This window comes from the organism of the source record quoted next, unplaced genomic scaffold, assembly GCF_019419815.1.
Source record: "Pyrus x bretschneideri cultivar Hongxiangsu unplaced genomic scaffold, Pyrus_bretschneideri_v1 Contig16, whole genome shotgun sequence".
Classification (NCBI taxonomy): Eukaryota; Viridiplantae; Streptophyta; class Magnoliopsida; order Rosales; family Rosaceae; genus Pyrus; species Pyrus x bretschneideri.
The window spans coordinates 7544420-7568897 of NW_025999457.1; the positions used below are offsets into that span (position 1 = coordinate 7544420).

Here is a 24478-nt window from a genome sequence, read left to right on the forward strand (position 1 = left end):
TTCTAGGTTTCAAAGTTTAGGTTCTTTTTCTGGGTTGAGAGCAAAATGGTAAGAATTGATGAAAGTTAAAAGTGTGAAAGTTCAAATGAAACTGGGCAGCGTATTTATAAGCAATTGGGGGAGAAGATCAATGGTTTAGGTTTAAGAGATGAAGGGCAAATCCGACCGGAGAATTTCGTAATCATAACAAATATTGGAAATTCTGGTGAAGAGGCCGAAAAGCACACGAATTGAGGTTGCACAATTGTGTGTAACAGTGAAGTTTATGACGAAGAAACGATTTAGTGTCTGCACGTCTTGAATGTAAAGGTACGCATTATTGAAGATGGACAGTCATGATAAGGAGCTGCCACGCGTCAAGAAAACTAACAGAGGTGAGAGGTTGTGCTTAATAGATGTGTCTGGGTGGTTGGAGTATTCGAGGCTTGCAAAGTTCTCTAGTTTTTCTAAAAGGAATATGCTAAGGGTTTATTTTTTGGCAATGAATCACTTTTTCAAGGTCGAGGCTCAACCATGAATTGTAGGTCGGAGACCTTAGAAGCGAAGGGTCAATGTTTGGGCCCAAAATAATATTTTGGGCTGAACTTAAAGTTGTTCTCGGCCTAGTAACATTCATCTAGAATCTTGTCATAGGCTGTCCAATCAAGGTCGGTTGAATCCTGTTGCGAGGAGGATTGGTTTAGAAAAGGATGAAGTAGTCGAACCCTAGTGCAACAAGGAGTCTTAAACCTGAAGATGCTTAGAAGTAGGGCATGAATCTGGTTCGTTAAGGAGCTTGGTTCAAAGTCCTATAGGGTTAGGATTGGTCGAAACATGATCATATTAGGTTGAGAAGTTCTAATCCGAGTACATTTCTAGTTCGGTCATGAGGGGGGTTCGTTGCTATAAATAAAGGGAGTCCATATTGAAGGCCATTTTAAATCAAAACACAAATTGTCCTGCGTAAAGCTTCTCAACAACCTTTAGATTTTTTCCTCTTCCCTTTTCTTTTGGCCAACACATCTTCAATTTGGATAGACGGCCCTGTGAAGGGAACCAGCAACATCTTCAGTTTGGATAAACAGCACTGGAGCCGTAGAATCAGCCGGCCAAGGAGCACCTTCAGTTTGGATAAACAACACTGTTTCAAGACTGACTGGTTATTTATCCAAGTCCCAGCCAACAAGGATTTCCGAGTCCTTGTTGGTAGAAGTCATTTCATCAGCCTTCTCGGCGAAGTGAGGTGTTACCGGGTTATTAGGCTCGGCATATTGAAAGCTGAGTTTTATTTTATGATTGGATATTCACAAGTACATTTTAGAGTTTGGATCTCTGACGGCCGAACCTCATTTACCATCAAGACATTTATCCCTTTCGAGTATTTATGTCCGTACAATTTGGTGTCAGTTCGGCGTACTTATACTCTCACGAATATAATTACCAAGACCGAACCTAGCGTCGGCAATTTGTGAACTTCGAAGAAACTAGCAACCTTATCTTCAGGCTTTATAACCTAAAGGTCGAGATGTGTTCCTTGCTCGACGGTAGTTGCAAGATCAAGAAGTCAGCAGTGCACCCAACGCCACATCAACATATTTTACTCCTTGATAGGAGCATATTTATACGACTTAGTTAGCTTGTTTTCTTGCATTTAATTAGCTAAACTATGTTAATTATAGTGTTTAAAGTTATTTTCGTGCAATTTCAGGTTTTAGTGTCAAAGTATGCAAAAAGAAGCAATTTGGAGCATTGTAGAGCATTTTTGGGCCAAGATTGGATAGTGCAAGCATGGAGGCATGAGGATGGACGAATTTGAAAGGTTCTAAGGGCAAAGTATGCAAAAGGGTGCATTTTGGTGCATTTTGGAGTAGTTTGGGGCGTTAAATGGATTGCATATACTTGAAGCCAAGTAGATGGACGAAATTGAAGACCAAAGGAGGCCCTTTGTACCAGAAATTCACACCAACACATCCCATTTCAGATTGCATTCCAATCATTCCAGCCATGCCACATGCACTCCCTTTAATTTATTCAACCTAGCTGTCAAAGCACATGCACATTCACCCTAATCATTCAACCAACTTTGCACATGCATTCATCATCATAACCTAGCTGTCATTACCCTTTAATCACATGCATAAATCAGCCACATGCATCTCCCATCACCATTCCAGATTTCCACCAAGTTCCTAGCTGTCATATTCCCTCATTTTCACCTATAAATAAGCATCCATTGCAGCCACAATTGATTCATACCCATTCTCATACACTCTTCCATTTCAGAAATTCATTCATTCAAACACACATCCACACCATCAAATCATCCTTAGACCTTGTGCTACAACGAAGAGGAGGAGAAGAGTGCCTAAACGTTCATACAATTCAAGTTTGAGTTGTTGGAATGTTTAGGTGTTTCTTTTCCTCGATTACAATGTTTAATTTCAATTCTCTTTGTTTTGTACGTATGAGGAACTAAACCCCCCCTTGGCTAGGGGGGGATTCGAAATATATGTTTATGCTTGCATTTTGATTTGATTACTTCTAATTGCGTTTCATAAGTTGTGGATTCAATTTGTTCAACTATTTGATTGATAACTTATTTATGTATGTTTATTGAGAGTGCACACTTAATTTTCATGCATGAATATGACGCTAGAATATAAGTGAGTTTCACCTAATAGTTACGAACTTATATTCACAAGTAGTGGAGGTTGCTTATAAACAATCACGTTAAACGAATTCTTGGCATAAGTTTCATGCAATCATAGTAACGAATGCCTCGTCAACACTTATAATTTTCATAGAGTGTAATGATTCTTGCTTGTATCTCTATTATGCAATCATGTAGGGGACTTGTGGGGAATGTTTTGGGTTGTCGTATGCAATCATCCAATTCAATAACGTTAGGAAGATTTGAAGGTTAATTAGTGCATCACGGTTAACTTGGGGTGTTGAGAATTCATGGTTTATTGAAAAGCAATTAGAAATCGTTTTATATGCAAGTGTAACATGTGTGGAGTTGAACCCCTTAGCTAGCCATCTCATCCATTCAATTCCATCACATTCATCTTTACAATCTGTTTTTAATTACAATCTGTTCATTTTAGTTAATTTCGTCAAAAACTCAATCCCCCTTTACTTTAGTGTCCAATATAGTTAGAAAGTGTCTTAGTTTGTGTTTCTAAGTGTTTTGATTCAAGTTATTACCCAAATTCGTCCAAAGTACTCAAAGTGCTCAAAACTGCCCAGAAAGTGTTTTTAAGGCAGTTTTGAGTGTTTTGGTGCTGTTTTGAGTCTTTTGGTTTGTTTTGGTGTTTTAAAGTTTAGTTTTGCATTCTTTGAGTCTAGTATAGTGTTTTATATTGTGTTTTTACGTTTTTGAGTGAAATCCAAGTGATTAACAATCCCTCCTAATCCCTGGTCCTGAACGATCCCTACTTACATACTTACTACAATTGTCAAAAAGAGGGTTTAATTTGTGTGCGTATAATTCTCGCATCACTCCTTGGCCGAACTCGGCCGATGAGTTTGCACGTCCCGCACACAACAACAAAGGATGTAGTTAGCTTATTAATTACTCGGTCTACACGCCATGTAGGCTTGGTAGTTTTTAGGGTCAACAACTATGCTTTAAGAATAATCAGATATATAATAAAGCAATTAAGTGGTTAATAAACTGTATTTTTAAAAATGTTGTAGAGTATGAAAAGTTGTGTAAATATGTTTGGTAAAATAATTGTATATAATGATAAAAATGAACATATTAAGAGGGAACTTGCGACTACCATGGTGGTAGTGGCAAGGGCAATGGTGGGAGTATGGTGGTGGTGGTGTCATTGGAGGTGGATGTGGCAACACTAGTGGTGGTGATGTAGGTGACTGTGTAAGGCTGGTGGTTGCAGTTGTAGGTGGAGGCAATGTTGACTACAACAGTGGCAGTGGGGGCGACAGTGGTGATGATACAATTATGGGTTATGGTGGTAGTGGCAATAATGGGGTCTGGTGGTTGGGGTGCAAAAGTAACAATATTGGTAGGAACAACAGTTGTGGTTATGGTGCAGTGGTGACAATTATAGCAACAGTGGCAGTAACGATGGTGGTTGCAATGGTGATGGTGGAGATTGTTGTTTGGTTGTGGTTGTGGTGCCAATGGTGACAATTGAGGCGGCGGAAATGGCGACAACGATGGTGGTGGTAATAGCAGTGTTGGTGTAAGGTTTGTGTTTGAGTTTGTGGTTGTAGTGGTAGGTAGGAGCAGTTACTTTGTTTCTAGGATAAAATGTGTGTAGAATGACAAATAACATTATTTTTTTTAACTAATAAAGGTATTACCACTATTCTAAAGATCCCCACTTAGGCACTAGGCAGTTAGCCACCGCCTCGATTAATATCTAGACGTTTGAAAATTAAAAAACGGTGCCTAGACCTATTGAGGCGCACGCCTAAACCTGCTAAGACGCCCGCCTAGACCACCTAGGCACCCGCCTAGCCCGCCCAAACCAGCCTCGGTTGCAACTCACTTAGACAAAATAGATAACTTTTATTTTGCATTTTATTTTTTTCAATAAATTTTAAGAGACTTGTTGAATACTTAAATGAACACACATTATATGCTTGTTCCCCATGTTTTCATTATGTTCCAATACTTCATAATGTATATGTCATTCTATTTTGTAGTTTATGATAAAATTATATATATTAAGTATAGACACACACTTATTTACATGAAATATAATACATTTACTTAAATCTGCGTAGTCTGCCTAAGCGCTAGGCCCCAGTCTCCATCCCGACTAGAGCCTAACGTCTTTTAGAACCAGGAATTGAAAATATTCAATTTTTTTTTTGAACAAACGATATTATCTACACTAAGAGGGAGAGGTGGAGGAGTAGGCTAAGCCTCACAATGAGCTAGCAATAATATGTGTTATGGTGAACAACAACAAAAAAACTCAAAAGGCAGCCGATAACCTAAATACAAGCCCAACAACAAATAAGAAAATACAATAGAAAGACCCAAAAGTGACCAGCTGAACAACAACAAAAAATACCAAAACTGGAATGGAAACCAGTAGCCACCAGATGCGCCTCCATCGCAAGGCCGCCATCACCAAAAGAATGAACCAACGAAACAACTCGATCAACGGAAAATTTGGGGGTGAGTGAGCCACCTGCGCAGTGAACACTCCTATAATCCTACCAAATAGTGCTAAAGGCACTTGAACAACCGCCTAACACTTGAGGAGAAGCACACAGACCGAGTAGCAAGCCGGTGATTGAGGACGTGCAACGGAAAGGAGTAACGAAGCAAGAAAGGGACATGAAAGTCTAGATTTGAGACATGCTCAGGGGAATTGAGACAAAGTTCAAAGAATGAAGCTTAAGGAAAGCCAAAACAAAGGCCAAAAGAGAGAAAAGTGCAAAGGGTGGATGGGTGAAGGATGGGGAAGAGGAAAGATGCAGAGGGTGGAAAAGAAAAGGGAAAAGGGAGGATGACTAGAAGAAAGTGGGAGTCAGGCTGCCGCCGACCCCAAACCGAAGCAAGGAGCGGTGGCTACGGAGGCCTTCACATCTGGTTGTGCTTCTTCTGAGTTCATAAAAAGAAGCTAGAGAGAAAACCTAAAAAACAAACCAACCAACACCAAGGCTTTTCCTCATAAGCATCTGAGAATGTTTTTTCCCCTTCATAGACGGTATCCAAAGACAGGCCCTTTATTACTACTACCAAACAACACGTGAATAGCTTGTTATCTCAAAATCCCCACTTCTCTCGTCACTTGAGATCCGGGCTTGTGGCTTCTAGGTTGTTGGGCACGCAGAATGCAATAGATTCTAAATGCTATCGATTCACAAACAAATTCAATTCCGAATATTTATCAATCTCTTTAATAAAATAATTAGCAAGATTCTAAAAAACGCTAGGCACTTTAGGTAAATTTCTTATATATCTTGTAAATAAGTGCATATTGACAATTACAAAAAATTATACTTGTATGAAATTCATGGATAAGTTAATTAAAAAAATGATAAAATGCCAAAAGAGTATCCAACAAGTTCATAATTTGAAACAACATAAAATGGAAAATAGGAGGAAAATAAGGAAATTTATTGATGTAAGATACTTATTTTTAGCATCCCGAAATTTAAGTTGATACACAACACACCTATTATATAAAATTAACAAAATTTCAAGGTATAATTAGAACTCAGACTTTAAACAAATTTCACAACAACAAAAATAAAAAAATAAAAAAAAAACACCTCCCAACCATCTAGCACCACCTAGAGCCACCCCGATTTTTCCAGCCGTTTTACACAAAATCACCTCGGTTCCAATGCATATAGTGCCTAGGGCATTTTTTAGAACAGTGATAATTAGTGATTCATTTGAAAGAGCTAGAGAGACAGCAGCATAATGAAAATGCTTATCTGATCTGGACAACATTTTGTCTCTCAAAAGAATTCGTGTTCGAGCATGCTGAATGTGTTTAAATATCTTAAAGAAAAAACTACATCGCATTTGGAATCATTACTTACAATGACTCGACGGCAAAGATTAGGTTATCATGAAACAAACAATACAAACTCTTTAAGATCCATTGACGGATCTTATTATTTTTCCCCATACTCAAAAAGTCAAGAAAAAGGGAGTATGGTGACTAGGAAAGAAACCATGGGTGCAAAATCAGCGGTAAAGACTTTCGGATCTGAGGTTCTCAGCAATCTCGGTCTCCCAACGGTCTCCATTCTCCAGCAGCTTTTCCTTGTCGTAAAGAAGCTCCTGCAACAAAGGCAGAAAGAAATGCTTGGATCAGTTGTTGTCCAAAGTGACAAAAATAGAAATGAAAACATAGAATTAGTTGCAATGAGTAAATAGAAAGGATGCTCCTTAACCTCATGAGTCTCTGTTGAGAATTCGAAGTTTGGCCCTTCGACAATGGCATCAACAGGACATGCCTCTTGACAGAATCCACAGTAGATGCACTTTGTCATATCAATGTCGTACCTGAAAGACTAGATAAATGTGAGGAGAAGATTGAGACGGAAAGGAACGGTGCGGGGAGGGGCAAAAAGGAGAATGATTCTTCACCTAGTTGTCCTACGGCTACCATCTTCTCGTTCCTCAGCTTCAATTGTAATTGCTTGTGCAGGACAGATCTGAGAAAAAACAACTGCTTTGTAAGTTAAAATGAATATTCAGCTGCTCAAACATTATAACATAGGACATGAACGTAGCCTGTTAACAATTTGCACAGTGAAATGATTCTTCAAATTCTACATGAGATTGAATCATATCCGAAGCAGAAAGTGCAGAAAGCACACAATGTATAGAGATACAAGTATGAAAACATAATGATTTGATATCTTACATGCACACATAAAAAGTATATACTAATATGAAAAGCAAGTAGGGCATAAATGAGGCACAGCTGCCAAAGAAAGCAACAGACTCAATATAGTTTTCCGAATGTGGCCAGTAGGCAGCATTGTCTGGCCTCTAAGCTCTAGGTATTGCGCACAATGCCAAAAGCAGCTCATGGAACAAATATCCACAAAATAAACACCAACACAGAAACATGTACACTGATGCCAGATATACAAAAACAAAATAAAATAAAAAATAAAAATCTTGAATTTTCTAAACAGTTTTAGCAGGCAAGAGTTTTCGTTGTCAAATCCTAAATTTATAAGTTGTCTTAAATTCATATGCGAAAATCTAGAATACCAAAAGAAAGGTTTCAACTCTTACAGCTTCACAAAGCTTGCAAGCAATGCAACGCTCTTCTCCCGTAGGATATCGCCTTAGGGCATGTTCACCACGAAAACGAGGGCTCAAAGGGCCCTTCTCAAAAGGATAGTTGATCTGCAAAAATAAAAGATAGGTGTCATAATTCACCAGGAAAAAAAAATGAAAAACAAACTTGGCAATGTGTGTTCAATGATACTTACAGTAACTTTTTTCTCAAAAAAGTACTTGAGCGTAAGCATCAGACCTCGAACCATTTCAGTGAGGAATAATGTGTTTATGCTTCGATCAAAAACTGCAGTAATTAGCAAAATGAGGCTATTATTTCAGACAGCAGAAACATAATGTAACACCAGATTAAGAACAAACATAATGGTATTTTTCTCTTGAGAGGACGGTAGATTACCAGAACTCCAATCCTTGGAGATCTCCTTTGCGAGTTGCTCTCTTTCCTCATCCTCTGAAATTGGCATAAGAAATAAGTACAAATTCTAAAAATAAAATCACAACATGGTAAATCACCTAATACAGCATGATATTGAACACCACATGAACCGCAGAATATGAACCTTTTATAGTGGAGAAGTGTTGTGAAGTGGATCGCAGTCCATAGTAGGAAGAACCCTGCAATGCTTGCCCTGGTACAGCCTAAACACAAACCAAACAATAGACCGGATAAATCTTGTAACATCCAATAGCTAAAAAAGAATATGATACAGGTATATATAAACCCAAGGGTTCTAATAAAGCTCTCCCAATAATTATGCTGAAATGAAATTTAATAGATGAAAAATGGAAAAAACTTAGTTTAGACTTAATAGATTTCATTTGAAAGTTGAGAAACAGAATATAGATGAACTAATTGAAGGAGAGAACCTAAGATAAGAAACTGTGTCGAAGTGTATGCTAAACAATTGGCACATCAAAGATACTGATGGTGACAAAGTATGATAGTTAATTCATTTATTGGAAGAAGCAGAAATCAAGTTCTTTTTTCTTGTGAAAAGGATATGAATATGTTAAAGAAACAAAAAAGAGAAACAAGGAGGGTGGTCACGAAGACCAAGCTTGCCCAACAAAACACAGCAAACAGAAAACCACCATCAACTCAAACAAAACTAGGAAATATAACTAGTTTGTTTAATCAAATATAATTGATTTGCAGAACTGATGCTCAGGAATTTGTGTGTAGTTCCAATGCCAAAGAACTCCGAAAAAACCATCAGTGGGTTTGATTTGAAGAACTGATGCTGAGGAATGAGGTTATTCTAAGTTTTGTAGATATCCAAAACCCATAAAATGGAAGTTTTGTTAACCCAAGGAAGAGCTGGGTTTTCTAAACCCATTCTCTGCTTTTGACATTCAAAAAATCAAAATGATTACCTTAAGTATTGGCTTCTGAACGGTAAAATTCAGTCTATGTCCTAATCAACATTTCCAAATACTTTCTGACGCCCATCTCATGGAATAAATTCCCAAAACCCCATTCTGAGAAGCAAACACACTCTAAATCTCAATAACCCAGAATTCCCCTATCTCCTTTCATTTGCCCCACAATCCCCCTAATTCTCAGAGCAAATGACATTGCAAGGCATACTCAATTCTTCCATTTTTTATGCATTCCATTACCCGTAATTATACACCTCCATGTGAAAAAATAAGGTCAATACACCACTCTAAATCCTCTTCCGATATGAAAACAATGAGGTTAACAACACCAATCTAAAGCTCACAACACATATAGCATTCAGAGAGCAATAATTGTTCCAAAACTACATCAATTCTCAACGAAATTCGCTTCCAACCCTCTTTATAACTATTCGGTATTAAAACTTAGCTATTTAGAGTTCAAACTTTACAACTATCAATACAATAAAAATAAAAAAAAGATTTTACAATCGATATACTTTAAGAACAAAACCAGCTCAGTTTTGCTCAAACAAATCGATTAACGGCACAAAGCTCCTGATCCAAGAAATTTGGAAGGAGTAAAATAGTTGAGAAATTTAACTTAGATATGTGCCCAAAAACGAATATCAAGATTGGAGCGTTGGATTTTTATTTCTCTTGGCTAATTTTCTCGGAAACCAAACGGAGTATAAGAAAAGGGGAGTTAGGGCAGAGGATAAACTCACGAGCTGTCTGGTGCGGAGAGCCTGGAGAGATTTCCGAGCTAGGATCGCAGCCATTGCCGGTGACGGCTGAGTCGATGGGTCTTCTTCGACGCGACTGGGGTTCGATTTGGGGACGTTGGGAAGGAGCAGGCCAGTGCCGATCAGATGGAAATGGGAATTTGATGTCCGGGTTATGGTACCAAACGGTGCGTTTTGCAAGGGAATGAGCACTGTGCTCTGCGACCCGACCACTCAATGTAGTCCAATGAGGCGAGGGCAGAAAATAACTTGACCCGGCCCATTGGGCCAAATACCCAAATTAGATGAAGGGCCCAAATCAAGAAAATGGTGCCTTGAGAAACGAGTAGGGTTGAAGCTCTCGGCTGCCTCTCTCTGCTTCCTCGACCTGCGGATTCGTTCAAACTCCTTATCCTCCGAACAAGAAATGGCTTCCTTCTGCAGATCAGCTCTAATGGCGGGCTCAAGGTCCATAGCTCGCTCAAGAGCCCTCACCCAAACCTCCCTTAACTCCTTAAACCCCGCAGCCATGGCGTCCCCGTTTGCTTCCGCCACCAGAACAATTCCTTGCGCTACAAGGTACAGTCTTCTCAAATCCCACCCACACATTCAATTTTCACAATTACTATGACTTCTGAAACCCAGTTTTAACAAATATCTGTTATTGTTATTGTGGTTAGATTCGTTTCGGTATTGGGATGCATGGAGTCAATGATGCCGCTTCACAGCGCCATTGCTTCTGCTCGGCTTACATCCAACATTGCCGTCGATTCCACCTGCTGGAGCTCCCTTTCTCTTGGTAACCCACTTACCCAATTTTTCTACTTTTCACTGAATTTTTTTCTTGTTGAATTGTTTTGTTAGTTGCACGTATATAGCTATATCGGTAACGAGGTATAGGGAGTGTTTTCTAGTTCTTTATTGTGTGAAATAAATTGGGATTTGTTGGCTTTTTGAATGGTTGAGTGGACAAAATGAAGAGCTAAATCTCAACAAAGTTGTCCCTTTTCTCCATTATCCGTCTTTTCTGTCATTCATTTCGAGAATCAAAACTCGATCGGTGTCAAATTTGGATAATAATTTGAAGTTTCTAGTGGATAAATGTGATTAATTCATTCTGGTCATTAACAAGCAGCTCCTAAGCCAGTCGTTTCTTCTCTAGTGGCGCACTGATTACCGCTTCTTTCTGCATTGGGTGCCTATTTCTGACTCATTTTTTCTACATCGTGGTATAGGTCTTGCATCACCGTTGTGACAAGGCCCACTGGCTTGTAAAAGAGGTAATCGGTGCATAGGGTTTCCCTTCCGAGTCATGTCTTGACATTTTGGACACCGTATTGCATAGCTTATGCCAGCTCATTTGGTTCAGCTATTTAGTTTCTGCTGTTAAACTTCCGTTAGATTGTTCAGCGGTACCTTTGAGAATCGTTCTTATTCTGCTCTTTTGTTTTCAAAATAAGTAATGCATGGAATTGCAGTTTCTTATTGTGGTATAAATGATCCACATGCATGCATTGATTTTTCTTTTTTTTTTTTGGCAACTAAATATTTTTTTCATGGGTGCTTATTGTGTGTATTTTGTAATGTGAATTTGAAACAACTAGAGTATTGTTTAAGGCTTGAGTTATTTGATAATTGATATTTTGAGCAATATAATACACTATATATGGTTGTCAAAAAGAAAATAATACATAAATAACTATGTAAGGCTGGTTGTAAGTTGATAGGGATGGAGAAATTTTAGCCTATTTTAGGTGACAGCGTTGTTTGTGTTCATTCTATTGCTTATTACCTATATCCACTTACCTTTGGCTTTCATATTGGTTCCTCCATCCTTTGTTCTTTTACTTTTCCCATTGCTTTCTGGCAATTGCATAGTGTAAGACCCTAGATGTTCCTGAAAAATAGTTTCACTGTCTTGAATGTTTACATGCTAGTGTGCACATTGATACTTACTTCAATACCTTTCTAAGGTAGACGGCCAAGGACATTTTCTGTGTTTTTTGTTCAATCAGACAGCTTGTGTCAGTAAGTGATTTCGGTTAGTTTGAATGACGCTAAATTTGGGATTTGCCTAACCTTCAATTTAGGACATAGGGATAGTTAAAATCAGGAGTTTACAAACAAATAGCTCTTCGTGGGTTCCAAAGTGACCAATGACTAATAGAGAGAATTGAGATAGTCCCTTAGGGATCACCCTGATGTCTAGGAAATCGGTTTTCTTTGAGGTGGTTCTAAGTTCTAGCCACATTAGTGGCTCTTGTACTCTTTGGTTGTTGCCAGTTATTTATAAGTACAAAATGTCCCCACCGATGATGGTTGGACGAGAATATCTTATTGTGCTGTCTGTTTTGAATGATGCAAATTGCTTAATTACCCTATTCTTTCTGCCATTACTGCATAGTATGATCACATGTGAAGTTTATGTTCAAATACTCTCCAAGAAAACCAAACGACGGGGTTAAAGCACCTCCACCCAAACTACTCAAACTTTTGATACTTCAATTGTGTGATCTTTTAACTGTGCTTATTTGGTAAATAGCAATAGCATGATTTCTGTTAAATGAGTTCAAGCTCGGCTAATTATAAATTATTCTTGGACAGGGCTTCTCGACCGAAGCTGAGTATGACCCAAATTTAACCAGGCAACCTCATCCCGGTTCGTTCAAGTTGTACTGTACTGCTCTCCTCCAATGGCATATAAGTTTCTATTTGATAAACGATATCAGTGACCAATTTTGTTTTTGCTTACACTGTGGTATACACTGATTGTGATGCTTGGCCTGAAGAATCAATGGACTATCAACCTAGAACAATAGGAATGATACATGTGATGCATGAGCTTATTAATTATTTGGGTTGAGGGCCTTCTATTTGGTCATTGGAAGTGTGACGGCAGAGTTATTTTCATTAAGTGCCGTTAAGGCGGAAAGAGTGGCCTTCGAGCATATATATTACATCACCGCATCTATTGCTCATAGAGAAATTGTGTTGATATAATTGCTGGTAACAAAACGGAGTGGCATGTCATTTATAGACCTATTTTTTACAATATTGGTGATCTTCCTTATTGTTCTGCACATAATTTATGTTTCTCAATTAAGTGATCAAGTGCACAGCATAGAGTAGTGTGATATAATGTGAGTATTCAATCCGCTTCAATCGAGCACAAAATAAGAACGAGAAAAGGGAGCCTCGTTCTCCTGGTAAAAAATTTAAAAGTACTTACGGCTGGATTTGATATCAAGGATTGTGGCTAAAACATTAAAGACACATTTATTTATTTGTCACCTTTGATATCAAATCAAAGAGTAAATGACTGAATATTATGTTCATCGTGTCACCTAAAGAAATTTTTCTTTTTCCCTTTTTTGGGAAAAAAGAATGAAATATATGAGCCAAGCAACATGTCATGGAAGGCTGGCCACGAGAAATATGGTTGGAGCCCACAGGTAAAGGCAATACTTATCACGAAATCGTAGTCCATGGCGATGGGTGGGTTTGTAATTTGACAAGATAGATGTACAATTAGCAAGTGGGCAATTTTTGACCATTGATTAGATTCGAGCCAAATGTTTGAAAAGAATGGTTTGATCACTATCCACCAACCTTAATGCATAAATTCACTCTCTGTACTTGGGAAAATGTTCTTCGTCGGTTTATAAGTTTGACAAGTAAACATTTTCCTACGATAGGCAATGTAACTAGTGTAGCTTTGCAGGAAATGAGTGCGCAAAAAATTGTATAATACATGAAAATACTATTTTCATTGTGAGATGGTCAGAATTCGATAGCTCATTCGTACGATAAAACTTGCATTTATATCAAAGAAATGTATTGTGTAACACCACTCTCATAGAGGAGAGCTTCTTGTATTGACGAGTCATGTTTTTATTAGATGAGAGTTATTTGTATTGGTGCAATACTATAGTATGTCTAGTAGCCTTGTTTGTTAGACGTCGAATATGAATATATAGGGCGAGATAAATGTTTAATACGTTTTTGTACTAAACAAGCGCCGATTTAATTGAATGGATTGAAGCCACTTAAAGCTTCCAAGACAAAGATGAGGAAATCCAAGTAACGTATGGTTGTATTTTTTCATCATTTGGATATAACAAGATCCTCTAACAGATTCACAAATCAAAAAATAGTTTTGGACGTCCTTTTCATTACGGTAGCACTTGTGAACCAGCGTGCATGCTTTCTCTCTCCCTCTTTTCTCCCAGGATAAGATCTCATCATCTGAGGAAATATCAAATACGTACCGACCCCACTTCTGATAAACAAACACTGATCTTCTCAATCCCAAATCCCCAATTTACAAAACCAAAACTAAAATTAAGAGAAACCCATTGTTCTTTCTCAAATTTGACAACTTGGGTTGGCCTTAATTTCCGTTCAACAATTTTTTTTCTCTTTTTTTTTGAAGTAGAAGGAAGGGAATAAATCTTCCACTTGTAGCAAGCTTCTAGCTTTATTTCTCTGCTGCTACTGCTTGTAAGTTTCAAAGTTAAATCCTTTGGCTTTGTCTGGATCTCTTTGTATGAATCTCGTTTTGATTTCGATGTGATTTTTGACTAACCTGAGACCCAAAGAATTTCTCGAATTTCTCAATTTTCTCCAATATTTTAGGACTTCTGGTTTTATTTTTTTAATTTATTTTAATTTTTTTTGCAATTTTTTTGCCCATCTTATCCTTTTGTTTTTGCTTTGGTTTGTTTTCTTCTTCCTGCTCCTCTTGCTCTGTGATCAATAGCTTTTTGTTCCTCAGTTGAGTTCTTACAGAAAAACTTGCTTATAGGTTGGTTCTGTGCTTCTGTTACTATAAAAAAATCATTCTCTTTGTTTTGATGATTTCTTGCAGAAAAAAAATAGCTTTTATGGTGAGTTTTTGCGGAACAAAAACTTGTTTTTTTTGCTTCCTCTATATCCTTCTGGAAAATGGTTTTGTTCTTGGGAATTGGGTTCTTCTATGTCACTGGTTTTGCTCTTCTCTTCTCTCACTAACAGAAACTCTTTTCGTTTCGAGTAAATTTCTCTTTTCACTTGTCAGTCAGGTTTCTGTTGTTTCCATGTTGCATATATTGCTTTACTTTGATTTCGTTATACCTTTCTCGGCCTTTTCGCTATTTGATTTTGTTGATATAGATGCAGGTTCTTTATGCTCAGAGGGTTTACATCTACATGGGCTATCTTCATTCATCTGCTCAACTGAGGCAGTGAGGTGGAAGGAGGATTTGGCTGTGGAAAATTGAAACGTTGATGATCATGGGAAATTTGTATGAGGCATCAAATGGCCACGTGGTTGTGAGACAATCCAAGGTCTCACTGCCCTGGCTTGATGTAAGAGTCTTTTATATCAGAATTAGCAAATGTGAGATTGATGATTCCGCTCCGGAGTTCCTCACAGTAAATCACATTCCATTGGATCCTGATACCCTTCTTGAAGTCAATGGTGTTAGAACTAGCATCTATTCAGATGGGGCGACAACCCTTCTTCGAAGGGATAGGTTAGATAAGAAGTCCGAAGAAGCGACATTTGTGAGCACTGACAGTATAAGGATGACTGGAAGGGTGAAGTTTGAGGTTTTTGACAAAGATGTTGTGGTCTTATCTGGCGTTCTAGAACTGTGTAATAGTAATGGTTTCGTTGCGGAAACAGATCATCATGGTCAGAGATGGAGCATGAGTTGTGAATCAGATATAGTTGCAGGCACTGGCTTCTTTAAAGGAAGGCAATTTATGGGGCCAGAGTCTGCTTCACCTTCGATTGAGGTATACATTGCCGGGTCCTTCTCGGGCACTCCAATAATTTTAACAAAGACTTTACAGCTCGGTCTTTGGAAGAAGCATGTGAGGAAAGGGTTGCTGGATTCCATACCAGAGTATGAGGCAACTGAAGACCAGAAAAACAATCCTCCTAGGTTCGCTTTTCAGGTACCTACTTTCGACTGAGTGTTTTTCATGCTCTATGTATTTCATGTTTGAGTTCGAGTTGCCTTGCTCTCTGTTATAATAGTGTTTCTTTACCCACGGCCATGTCTGATGCCAATGCCACTCTGCTTATTGCTTGGTGATCCTGCGATTCACCTGTGAAACTTTCTTATTGCATTAGTACCGAAAAAGTATGTAAATTGTTGCGTGTTAGATCCGCCGGCTAGATAATGAATTGTTGTAGTGGCACAGGCTCATGCTGTGAAGCTAAAGGTCAACAGAACAAAACTCATTTTATCATCTTATATATTCTCGAGTTGTTTATGTTAGAGATGTATGATATTCCTGTGCTTTTTGCTGTCAGCGGATTCTTCGAACTCAAAATTTGCTGATCAATCAATAATCTAACAAAGGGAACGGCTACTATGTTAGGTGATAAGACAATGCTAATCTAGTACCTCAAAGTACACTGAAATTCTCTCTTTCGAGGTCATATTGCGTATCGTGCATACCTGCAGTACTGAATTCATTGGTTCTTTTTGAAACCCTTCTGTGCAGCACGGTGGTTAGTTTCTACTAAAAGAAATTCATTCCGTCTCTGTTAAGGATCTTTGTAACGTGCTCTCGTTTTAAGGCCTCCTTTGGTGTCTAGGATTCAACTGGAATGGATTACTAACCAGATTTAGCGTATGTTAAAGTCAGAAATGGATTCCAACTTAGAAATGTTGTCTGCGTTGAAGGTAAAAGATGGATTAGTTATACATAGAATAGAATGCATCTATTTTCTCATTCAGCATACATTGAATGTGCGATCCAATCGTTGGCACCAAACGAGCCTTGAGGGTTTTTGATGACGGTCTAATTCTGTCTGAATCTTTTCTTAGACTGTTGTTAACGAGATAGTAGCATTTTATAGAACCTTTCTTCTCTTCAATTACTAGGTACTCTGGTTATTTAGTTCTAGCTGTCAATCTGGTTGGTTATTCATTTTCGTTTTGTTTGAACTTGGCAGGAGTCGGAGTACTCAGACTACAAACCGGACAACGGAGAAAACCACTTGTACTCCGGGACCTACTTAGAAGGTGAAGACGGTGAGCTTTCATGGTTCAATGCCGGTGTGAGAGTCGGTGTTGGGATCGGATTGAGCATCTGCGTTGGAGTAGGGCTAGGAGTCGGGTTGCTCGTACGAACCTACCAAGGCACCACCCGCAACTTTAGACGCCGGCTACCGTAATTCTACTGCATATTTCATTTCTCCTGGTTGTATTTTTAGCCTCACAGTGTTGAACTCCCTGACAATCCCATGTCAGTGGTTTTCTTGTCATATCCCAATACCCTTCTAAAAGTAATGAAGAAGCACGATATTGTTACAAGCCGTCCAGCCTTTCCAGGTTTTATCTCGCGTGCATATTTCCGGCGTATATGACATTGTGACACAGAGCAGGCCCTGAATACACATCAGAATGCAGTAGGTTCATAACAACCAGATTCGGTTCAAAGTTAGCGAACTAACAAATTTCGAGTGCAGCACGAAATGTCATTCACACATTATTTGTACGAAAGTGATAATCAGCCTAACAGATGAGAAATTTTCCTACGAGATCAGATATTTTTTCAGGATCCAGTTTTCCATCCACTCGAACTCTGATCATCGTTAATCTATCAAAAGCAAGTTATATATACCTAGTGCAAGCTTTGGCTCTCCACGACAAGCTAATATGCACAAGTGATTCTTACAAAAGATTCTGAGCTTGTGGGTGAAGCGACTTTGCCACGCGATTTTAACAAAGATTCTCAAGTTGAGGGGAATGAGTCGCACGGCGGAACCAGGTGTTGAACGCAGTGACCAGGTGAGGACAGTCCACATTCCGGGTAGAGAAGCTGAGGCACTGCTGCAGCAACTCCTGTGAATCGGACATGGGCAGTGTCGAGATTATTCTGAGGAATGTCTCTTCCAGATCCAAGTACAGTGGTTTGTTACTAGATGTCAGAGGGGAAGCATTGGTATCTTTACAAACAATCAGAACTGGAAGCCAATCTTTGACAAGCTTCTTCCGAACCTGAAAAAAAAACATTATAAACAATCAGCCTTAGGTTAGGACCGTTAGGTTCATCTGTCTGGGCCACGGGTTTTGAAACAGAAAAGGGAAAATAAAAACATTTGTAATCCCCTGGACACCAAAGAAACAAGAATGAGAGTAAGATCGGTTACATTGTGTTGTTAACCAAGCAGCATTATCCACGTGTTAGGATGTTAAAAAGTTGGAAACACCTATCTGTAAAGCATTTGGGAAAAAAAAAACAAAAATCAAAGGAAAACATAACTGGTGCTCCATTTGGATATAATCAGCCGCGCACGAAAACAGAACAGCATAGTTCTTGCCCATACACACTTAGTAAGAAGCAACTTACAATGTATTTTACACTAGAAGAGAAGCGAATAAATATGAGAGAAAGCAAATGAGTGTTTTCAATTTTGTTTTTAGGCCGGATAGGAACTAGGACATAATGGAGAGAAAGCCTTCCGGACTTCAACTGCGGGCATCTTCAAAAAATTTAAAATCGAACAACACATAAATCTCATTTATAAGACAAAAATGATCTAACATTGAGGATTTAAGACTGATCTAATTTCTCCATTCCTCTCTACATTTGACCACACAAACGGAAAAGAAAACATTTCAAGTATCCCTCCACACCTTTCTTCTTCCTTTCTATTTCCTCAATCCAAACATACTAAAACGTAACCCTTTAAAGACTATAGTGTCTGCTGGTTCTGTCAATGCCATAAGATTCACAGTTGAGGTGTTCAGCAGAAATATAAACAGCCCATTAAGATTTCACTCAATAATCCCACTTTTGAAATGTTTGAAGAAACCCAACATCAAAGTGTATTAGCTCCCGCCTGCCGTGAAAACACAATTTGAAAACTACCGTTCTTCTCCCTTTCCGTCCTCAAACTCAAATGTTGTTCAACTTACCATTAATTTGAAAACTACCCCAAGAACATAAACAGAAAAGTTCCTATGTTGAACAGGTCCCATCAAAATTTAGCAACATCAAAATTGCGGCTTCCACGAGTCTAACCGAGCAATGCACCACATGAACAAATCAATGGCCAAACGTAGAACTAACAGAACGACCTCTGTATTCCAACAAAGAACTTGAATTACATGATATTCAGCTACTCTAGCAAGAAAGATGACATGGGAATAATACCTGAGCAGCAACCAAAATGGTTCCAGAAGCGACGGCATTGGCAAGCCTTGAAGTGCAGCGAAGCAAGACGCTAGGTAGGCCCGGCACAATATTCCTCCACGCATCGTCCTGAAAAGCCCTCTGCAAATCGGCAGTGAAAGCAGGCTGCTCGCTCCACTCCTTGACTGCCGAGTCAGCCACTCGGAGCTCGATCATCCTCTCCACGAGCCACACCAGGTGCTTCCCATGGGTCAATGCGGTGTGGAGGTTGAGCCTCTGGATGGCCTCGGTCTCGTCATGGTCGCCACGGACTCCGGGACTCATGTACTCCTCCATGGACTCCTTGACGACCTTGAAGGTGGTCTGAAACGCCCGATCCAGAACCCGCTCGACCAGGTCTCTGGACCCGAAATCCCGGAGCAGCTTCGCGACGAAGGCCTTGACGTACGCCATGTTCGGGTTGTGGGTCACGGCGAGGATGAGACCGTACAGCATCTCCTCGCTCGAATCGGGGCTTCCAGAAACCCTAGCGATGAGGTCTTTGGATTCGTCTTCGCTCAGATGAGGGATTAGAGCGAGCACTCGAGCTTCATCGTCTTGGGTCCAAGGGACGGCCTCCAGGAATCGAAGGCAGAATCGAACGCAATCATCGAAGATGAGTTCCGAAGCCACGGGGAGAAGGTCGAGCGCCGTCGACACAGTGGTTATGGCGGAGGCAAGGTCTGGGGTGTAGAGGAGTTGGAGGAGGGAAATGCGGGCCTCCATGGCGCCGGGAGTCGGTGGGACACGAAGGTTGATCTTGCGAACGGCGTCCTCTTGGGAGTCGGGGTGCTGCCATCGGTCGGACAAGAGGGCGGCGAAGTACTTGCAGCGGAAGAGGGCGTGGGTGTGGAGGTGGAGAACGACGTCATCCTGAGGCTGGGTGGTGGCGGGGGATAGAGACAATGACGTCGCGGAGGGGTCGACGAAGAGGCGGAGAATGACGTCGGCGGAGGAAGGGTCGTCGAAGGAGTAGGGGTTGGTGGGGTCGGGTTTCAGAGTCGGGCTTGGGATTGGGTCGGGATGGGTGGGTCTTTTGGCAACGGAGCCGATGATGACGGCGGCGCAAGGGCGGCTGGAACTGCTGCCGGCGGCTGAGCTGGCGGGGTGTACGGCGCGATGCCGCTTTTTCGAGCCGGTACCTGTGACCATACTGGGATTTGGGTGATCCGAGAATCGGGAGCTTTTTGGGACGAAGTAAATGAAAGAGGTTTATAATTTTTAGAAATTCAGATACACTTAATTAAAATTTTAAAGAAATTTATAATATTCCAGATCTATTCAATTAGAATTCGGAAAAGTTGAAGAATTAAAGAGAATTTGAGAGATTTTGTAGTATATTTTAGGAAAAATTAGAATTCCTTACAATTTTTCTATATCATTTAGATTAAACATGCATGCATTTTTAAAATTTGATTAAAGTCTTTTGACCATTAACCACCTCAAGCTAAATTACATGTCATTATTATATTTTTTTAAATTAAAATAATTTTTGAATTTATCTTTTTATCTGCATGATACACTTAAACCATATTTTCTCTTATTCGAGATATGCTTTTTCGATCACAGGTTTTTTTTTTTTTTTTCAATTAGTTGGTGATCAACATAAAAGCTCCTGTAATTTTTTCAATTTTTTTTGTGAAATTATTTTTTTTTTTTTTTGCTGTTTTTTTAAGTATAGTTGTTGACGAATTATTATTAAGTACAATAAATTACTTATGTATTATCTGCTGGTACGTTTGAATTTACAAAAATCATTAATTGGTACGTTTATTTGTAATTTTGATACATTTGTTTTGATACATATTATTAATGTCACGCCCCGAACCCGGGGTTGGTGGGACCCCACACCTGGTGCGCGAGTAAAAGTAAAAGTAAAAGTAAAACTATAAACGTAAAACAAAGGTTCTCTTATACAAGTAATTATTACAAAATTCTTACAGAGTGCACAAAAATAAGAAAACTCTTAAATCCCTTGTCTAACCCAAACTCAGCTCGTTTAGCACCTGGCTTGTCAAATAACTCATCTGAAAAATAAAAGGGTGAGGGTGAGCAACAACCACGTCGCTCAGTGAGTAGAATATGTAATATGTTAGTCAAGCGATGTCATTTTAGTCACTACAGAAAATACAATAATAATATCAAATCATTATGCACATAGTGCCATATCACATCATCCCTTTATGTGTTCATTATATCCTTCATAAATAGTAACTCACCACGTGATTCCTATTGGCTATTCTGCCTAATGTCTCATGTGTGCAGTTTACATTTATATCTCGGATTAATGCAACACTAAAGTTCTCATGCTCCATGAACAATTCCAAATATCCACATATCACAATATTAATAATTCCGAAAGCATTTTCACAAATCCAACATGCTTGACTTCAAATAGAGGTATCTGAAAATAAGTATAATTGCAACACATTACATAAATCACTCACCTTGATATTCCTTGCTTTGACAAGATAACCCATCTAACAATCTCCACACACCAAACCCCTAATTTTATCGGATGTTCCTAGATGCTTGCAAAGGATCTTCATTTTTTGATCTTAAAACTTCACAGAAATCTAACCAAAAATGGATTCTCACAGTTAATATTGGTACATTATTTTTATTTTGGTACATTTTATTTTGTACACATTGTGTATTGGTACGTTTATGTTATTATTAATCCTATTTTATCTTAACATACTAAAAGAAAAACTTATTTCGGTATGTTTAATTTTGTGGGATTTAAAATATTTTAAACTATTTTGGAAAGAAAATATCTTAAATCGTAGATAATTATTGCTAAATTGTAGCATTATTGTGAAAATAAATTGAATCGAACCATTTTTTTTTTTTTTTTTACAATTATCTCTAACGGATGAGAGTGTAATTAAAAAGCTAGATTATAGGAAATTTCTTACAATATAATGTGCATATAGCACCAAAATTATGACAAAAACAAGTTTAATCAAATCACTAAAAGGCATGGATGTTTGATCTAAAAAATTCAAAACTGAGACGCCTATATCAAAAGATCCCTATATTTTAAGCATCCACAAATCTTACCTCTCCCCATAAGATTTCGAGGGAATTGATTTAAAATTTTACATGGAATCTCTACAAATCAGTTAAACTCCATAAAAACTCATCAATTTATAAATCCACTAAAATCTCTCAAATTCCTAATTGAATACACCATTCGAAGGATCGGTTTGGGATTTTCAGTACTCTATCACAGGGACTACCCAAGTGTGAAATTTATTTTTTAATCAGGATTTTTATTTAAAGTAGTCTTTTGAATTGACTATCAGTAAATTTGGATAAAGAAATTTAAAGTTATTACATTATGTTTGGATGAAGAAATTTAAGGTTATTACGGAATTTCAAAATGACAGAAATTGAAATGACGAGATTTTATTTTCTAGAATTTGTGAATTTTCGTGTTTTGTAAACCTAAAAGAACAATGGAATTGAATAAAGAATTTGTTATATTTAAGCTGTCACATCCCGGCCCGGGTGGGACCACTTCCCGGGCCCGCTCCACCACCGTAGCACGATATTGTCCGCTTTGGGCTTACCATTCCCTCACGGTTTTGTTTTTGGGAACTCACGAGCAACTTCCCAGTGGGTCACCCATCATGGGATTGCTCTAGCCCTCTTCTCGCTTAACTTCAGAGTTCCCACGGAACCCGAAGCCAGTGAGCTCCCAAAAGACCTCGTGCTAGGTAGAGATGGAATATACATTTAAGGATCACTTCCCTGGGCGATGTGGGATGTCACAATCCACCCCCCTTAGGGGCCCGACGTCCTCGTCGGCACATACGCGGCCAGGGTTAGGCTCTGATACCAAATTGTCACATCCCGGCCCGGGTGGCACTACTTCCCGGGCCCGCTCCACTACCGTAGCACGATATTGTCCGCTTTGGGCCCCTACCACGCCCTCACGGTTTTGTTTTTGGGAACTCACGAGCAACTTCCCAGTGGGTCACCCATCATGGGATTGCTCTAGCCTCCTTCTCGCTTAACTTCGGAGTTCCTACGGAACCCGAAGCCAGTGAGCTCCCAAAAGACCTCGTGCTAGGTAGAGATGGAATATACATTTAAGGATCACTTCCCTGGGCGATGTGGGATGTCACATAAGCTCTCCATCATAGAAATTGGTAAATGACACAAATTTACATGGAATTTAAAATTGGGAATTTGAGGTCCCAAATTTCAAGTTTTTTTCCATACGGAAATTCTAAATTTCTATGTTTATGAATCTAAACAAGGGAATTAGTGCATGCCAATTTACAAATTCTGACTTTTATCTAAATTTCAAGTTTATTTCCCTTGTCCAAACATAGTGTAAAAGAACTGTGACAGCCCGTTCCAGATTTTCGAATCGTAGGGGTGAAATGACGATTTTGCCCCTAGCATGGTTGTTTCGTTGTGTGGTTGTTTTTGGGATTTTTGTTGGCAGGTTCTGGGCCACACACACTCCTCCACACCTCCCTCACCCTTTCCCTGCCCTGCACCCCTGTCCCGAGCCCTTTCTCTCTCCCATTTCCATCCCCATTTGTACGGACACACCCCAAAACCCTCCAAATCTTCACAGATCGAGGAAACAAAGTACATATTCATGCTCGTGAGGTCCGTAGAAGTTCAACCATACCCATTTCAGGTAAGGATACCTTCGTTTTCACGTCGAACTCGGGATACCCCGATTTTGTCACTGTTCATGCACACGTTAATTCTTGTGTTTTTGGGAATTTCAAGCTTGTAGGAAGCTTGGTGAGGTCCTTAGGAGGCTCGGGGTGGTTCGTTTGAAGGTTTTGGACGTCGGGATCGTGAGTTGTAAGCTTGGCCGAAGTTGGTCGTGTTTTCCCGTCGAGATTCCGTGGGTTTTAGTGCTTAAAAGTGGTATGGATTTGTTCCTCTCGTTGTAAGCTTCATTTTGGTACCAATTTTGTGAAATTTGGTTGAAAAATGAAGAAGATATGAAGTTTTGAAATTTTCACGATTTTCCAGCGCCGGCGACGGCGCCGGAGCCTCGCCGGAGAAGACGACGGAATATTCCGTCAGTTTGGACAGAATATTTCTAACGATGTTAACGGAATATTCCTGACGGCATTAACTGACGTTGTCAGTGTGCCAGGCGCGTGGCCGGCGCGTGCGACGGTGGAAAATTTTTCTAAAAATATGGGGATGTTCCTGAGGTTGAGTAGATCACGTTGGTGTATTCATACACCTCATTTGAGCATTGTATGAGAATTTATTTCATAAGGTTGGTTATGTGCTTTAAAATTAACGTTTTTATAGTTGTTTCGCATATAGGTGAGACCTATCCCGAGGATGAGCGCGGTCACTCGAGGCAAGGGGGTTATGACCCTTTTACATACCAGTGAGTGGGCTTTTGGTTTTCCGTATATACCTATATACTTATGTTTTTCCTAGAAATTGATTTGAA

The 24478-nt window shown here is 39.3% G+C and overlaps 4 protein-coding genes across 7 annotated transcripts; 2 read left to right on the forward strand and 2 right to left on the reverse strand.

Annotated features, from left to right (window-relative positions):
* Positions 1-6392: 6392 nt before the first annotated feature.
* LOC103963133 (NADH dehydrogenase [ubiquinone] iron-sulfur protein 8, mitochondrial) lies at positions 6393-10030 on the reverse strand. The gene is made up of 8 exons (XM_009375911.3): positions 9862-10030; positions 8296-8374; positions 8133-8186; positions 7930-8021; positions 7730-7843; positions 7070-7137; positions 6874-6985; positions 6393-6760 (listed from the first exon to the last, which is right to left on the reverse strand). Exons 1-8 carry the CDS (start codon positions 9913-9915, stop codon positions 6665-6667), a joined length of 669 nt encoding a protein of 222 aa, XP_009374186.2. The 5' UTR covers positions 9916-10030; the 3' UTR covers positions 6393-6664.
* A 226-nt stretch (positions 10031-10256) lies between these two features.
* On the forward strand, positions 10257-12938 carry LOC103963132 (protein NONRESPONDING TO OXYLIPINS 2, mitochondrial). 2 transcript variants are annotated; one of them, XM_009375909.3, is made up of 4 exons: positions 10257-10437; positions 10539-10657; positions 11094-11138; positions 12463-12938. In XM_009375909.3, the coding sequence occupies exons 1-3, from the start codon at positions 10286-10288 to the stop codon at positions 11111-11113; spliced, it is 291 nt and encodes a 96-aa protein (XP_009374184.1). In that variant the 5' UTR covers positions 10257-10285; the 3' UTR covers positions 11114-11138; positions 12463-12938. The 2 variants fall into 2 exon arrangements, with proteins under 2 accessions (XP_009374184.1, XP_009374185.1); XM_009375910.3 differs by lacking the exon at positions 11094-11138.
* A 1062-nt stretch (positions 12939-14000) lies between these two features.
* Positions 14001-17168, forward strand: LOC103963130 (uncharacterized protein At1g01500). 3 transcript variants are annotated; one of them, XM_048581126.1, is made up of 3 exons: positions 14001-14358; positions 15016-15798; positions 16160-16787. In XM_048581126.1, exons 2-3 carry the CDS (start codon positions 15124-15126, stop codon positions 16196-16198), a joined length of 714 nt encoding a protein of 237 aa, XP_048437083.1. In that variant the 5' UTR covers positions 14001-14358; positions 15016-15123; the 3' UTR covers positions 16199-16787. The 3 variants fall into 3 exon arrangements, with proteins under 3 accessions (XP_048437083.1, XP_018506895.1, XP_009374182.1); XM_018651379.2 differs by lacking the exon at positions 16160-16787 and adding an exon at positions 16808-17168 and having other exon boundaries at positions 14005-14358; positions 15010-15798; XM_009375907.3 differs by lacking the exon at positions 16160-16787 and adding an exon at positions 16808-17168 and having other exon boundaries at positions 14005-14358.
* A 150-nt stretch (positions 17169-17318) lies between these two features.
* Positions 17319-20261, reverse strand: LOC103963144 (BTB/POZ domain-containing protein At1g63850). The gene is made up of 2 exons (XM_009375922.2): positions 19015-20261; positions 17319-17855 (listed from the first exon to the last, which is right to left on the reverse strand). The coding sequence occupies exons 1-2, from the start codon at positions 20182-20184 to the stop codon at positions 17577-17579; spliced, it is 1449 nt and encodes a 482-aa protein (XP_009374197.2). The 5' UTR covers positions 20185-20261; the 3' UTR covers positions 17319-17576.
* Between the last annotated feature and the right edge of the window lie 4217 nt (positions 20262-24478).

What these genes read in the sequence shown, in the direction of transcription:
- LOC103963133 (XM_009375911.3), bottom strand. Translation starts at nt 9,915, where the DNA reads ATGGCTGCGATCCTAGCTCGGAAATCTCTCCAGGCTCTCCGCACCAGA. An exon ending in CTCCAAGGATTGGAGTTCTG is followed by an intron (nt 8,022 to 8,132) that starts GTAATCTACCGT and finishes TAATTACTGCAG; the next exon opens with TTTTTGATCGAAGCATAAAC. An exon ending in TTTTTGAGAAAAAAGTTACT is followed by an intron (nt 7,844 to 7,929) that starts GTAAGTATCATT and finishes TTATTTTTGCAG; the next exon opens with ATCAACTATCCTTTTGAGAA.
- LOC103963132 (XM_009375909.3), top strand. Translation starts at nt 10,286, where the DNA reads ATGGCTTCCTTCTGCAGATCAGCTCTAATGGCGGGCTCAAGGTCCATA. An exon ending in ACAATTCCTTGCGCTACAAG is followed by an intron (nt 10,438 to 10,538) that starts GTACAGTCTTCT and finishes TATTGTGGTTAG; the next exon opens with ATTCGTTTCGGTATTGGGAT. An exon ending in CTGGAGCTCCCTTTCTCTTG is followed by an intron (nt 10,658 to 11,093) that starts GTAACCCACTTA and finishes ATCGTGGTATAG; the next exon opens with GTCTTGCATCACCGTTGTGA.
- LOC103963130 (XM_018651379.2), top strand. Translation starts at nt 15,124, where the DNA reads ATGATCATGGGAAATTTGTATGAGGCATCAAATGGCCACGTGGTTGTG. An exon ending in CTCCTAGGTTCGCTTTTCAG is followed by an intron (nt 15,799 to 16,807) that starts GTACCTACTTTC and finishes TGAACTTGGCAG; the next exon opens with GAGTCGGAGTACTCAGACTA.
- LOC103963144 (XM_009375922.2), bottom strand. Translation starts at nt 20,184, where the DNA reads ATGGTCACAGGTACCGGCTCGAAAAAGCGGCATCGCGCCGTACACCCC. An exon ending in CCATTTTGGTTGCTGCTCAG is followed by an intron (nt 17,856 to 19,014) that starts GTATTATTCCCA and finishes TTTTTTTTTCAG; the next exon opens with GTTCGGAAGAAGCTTGTCAA.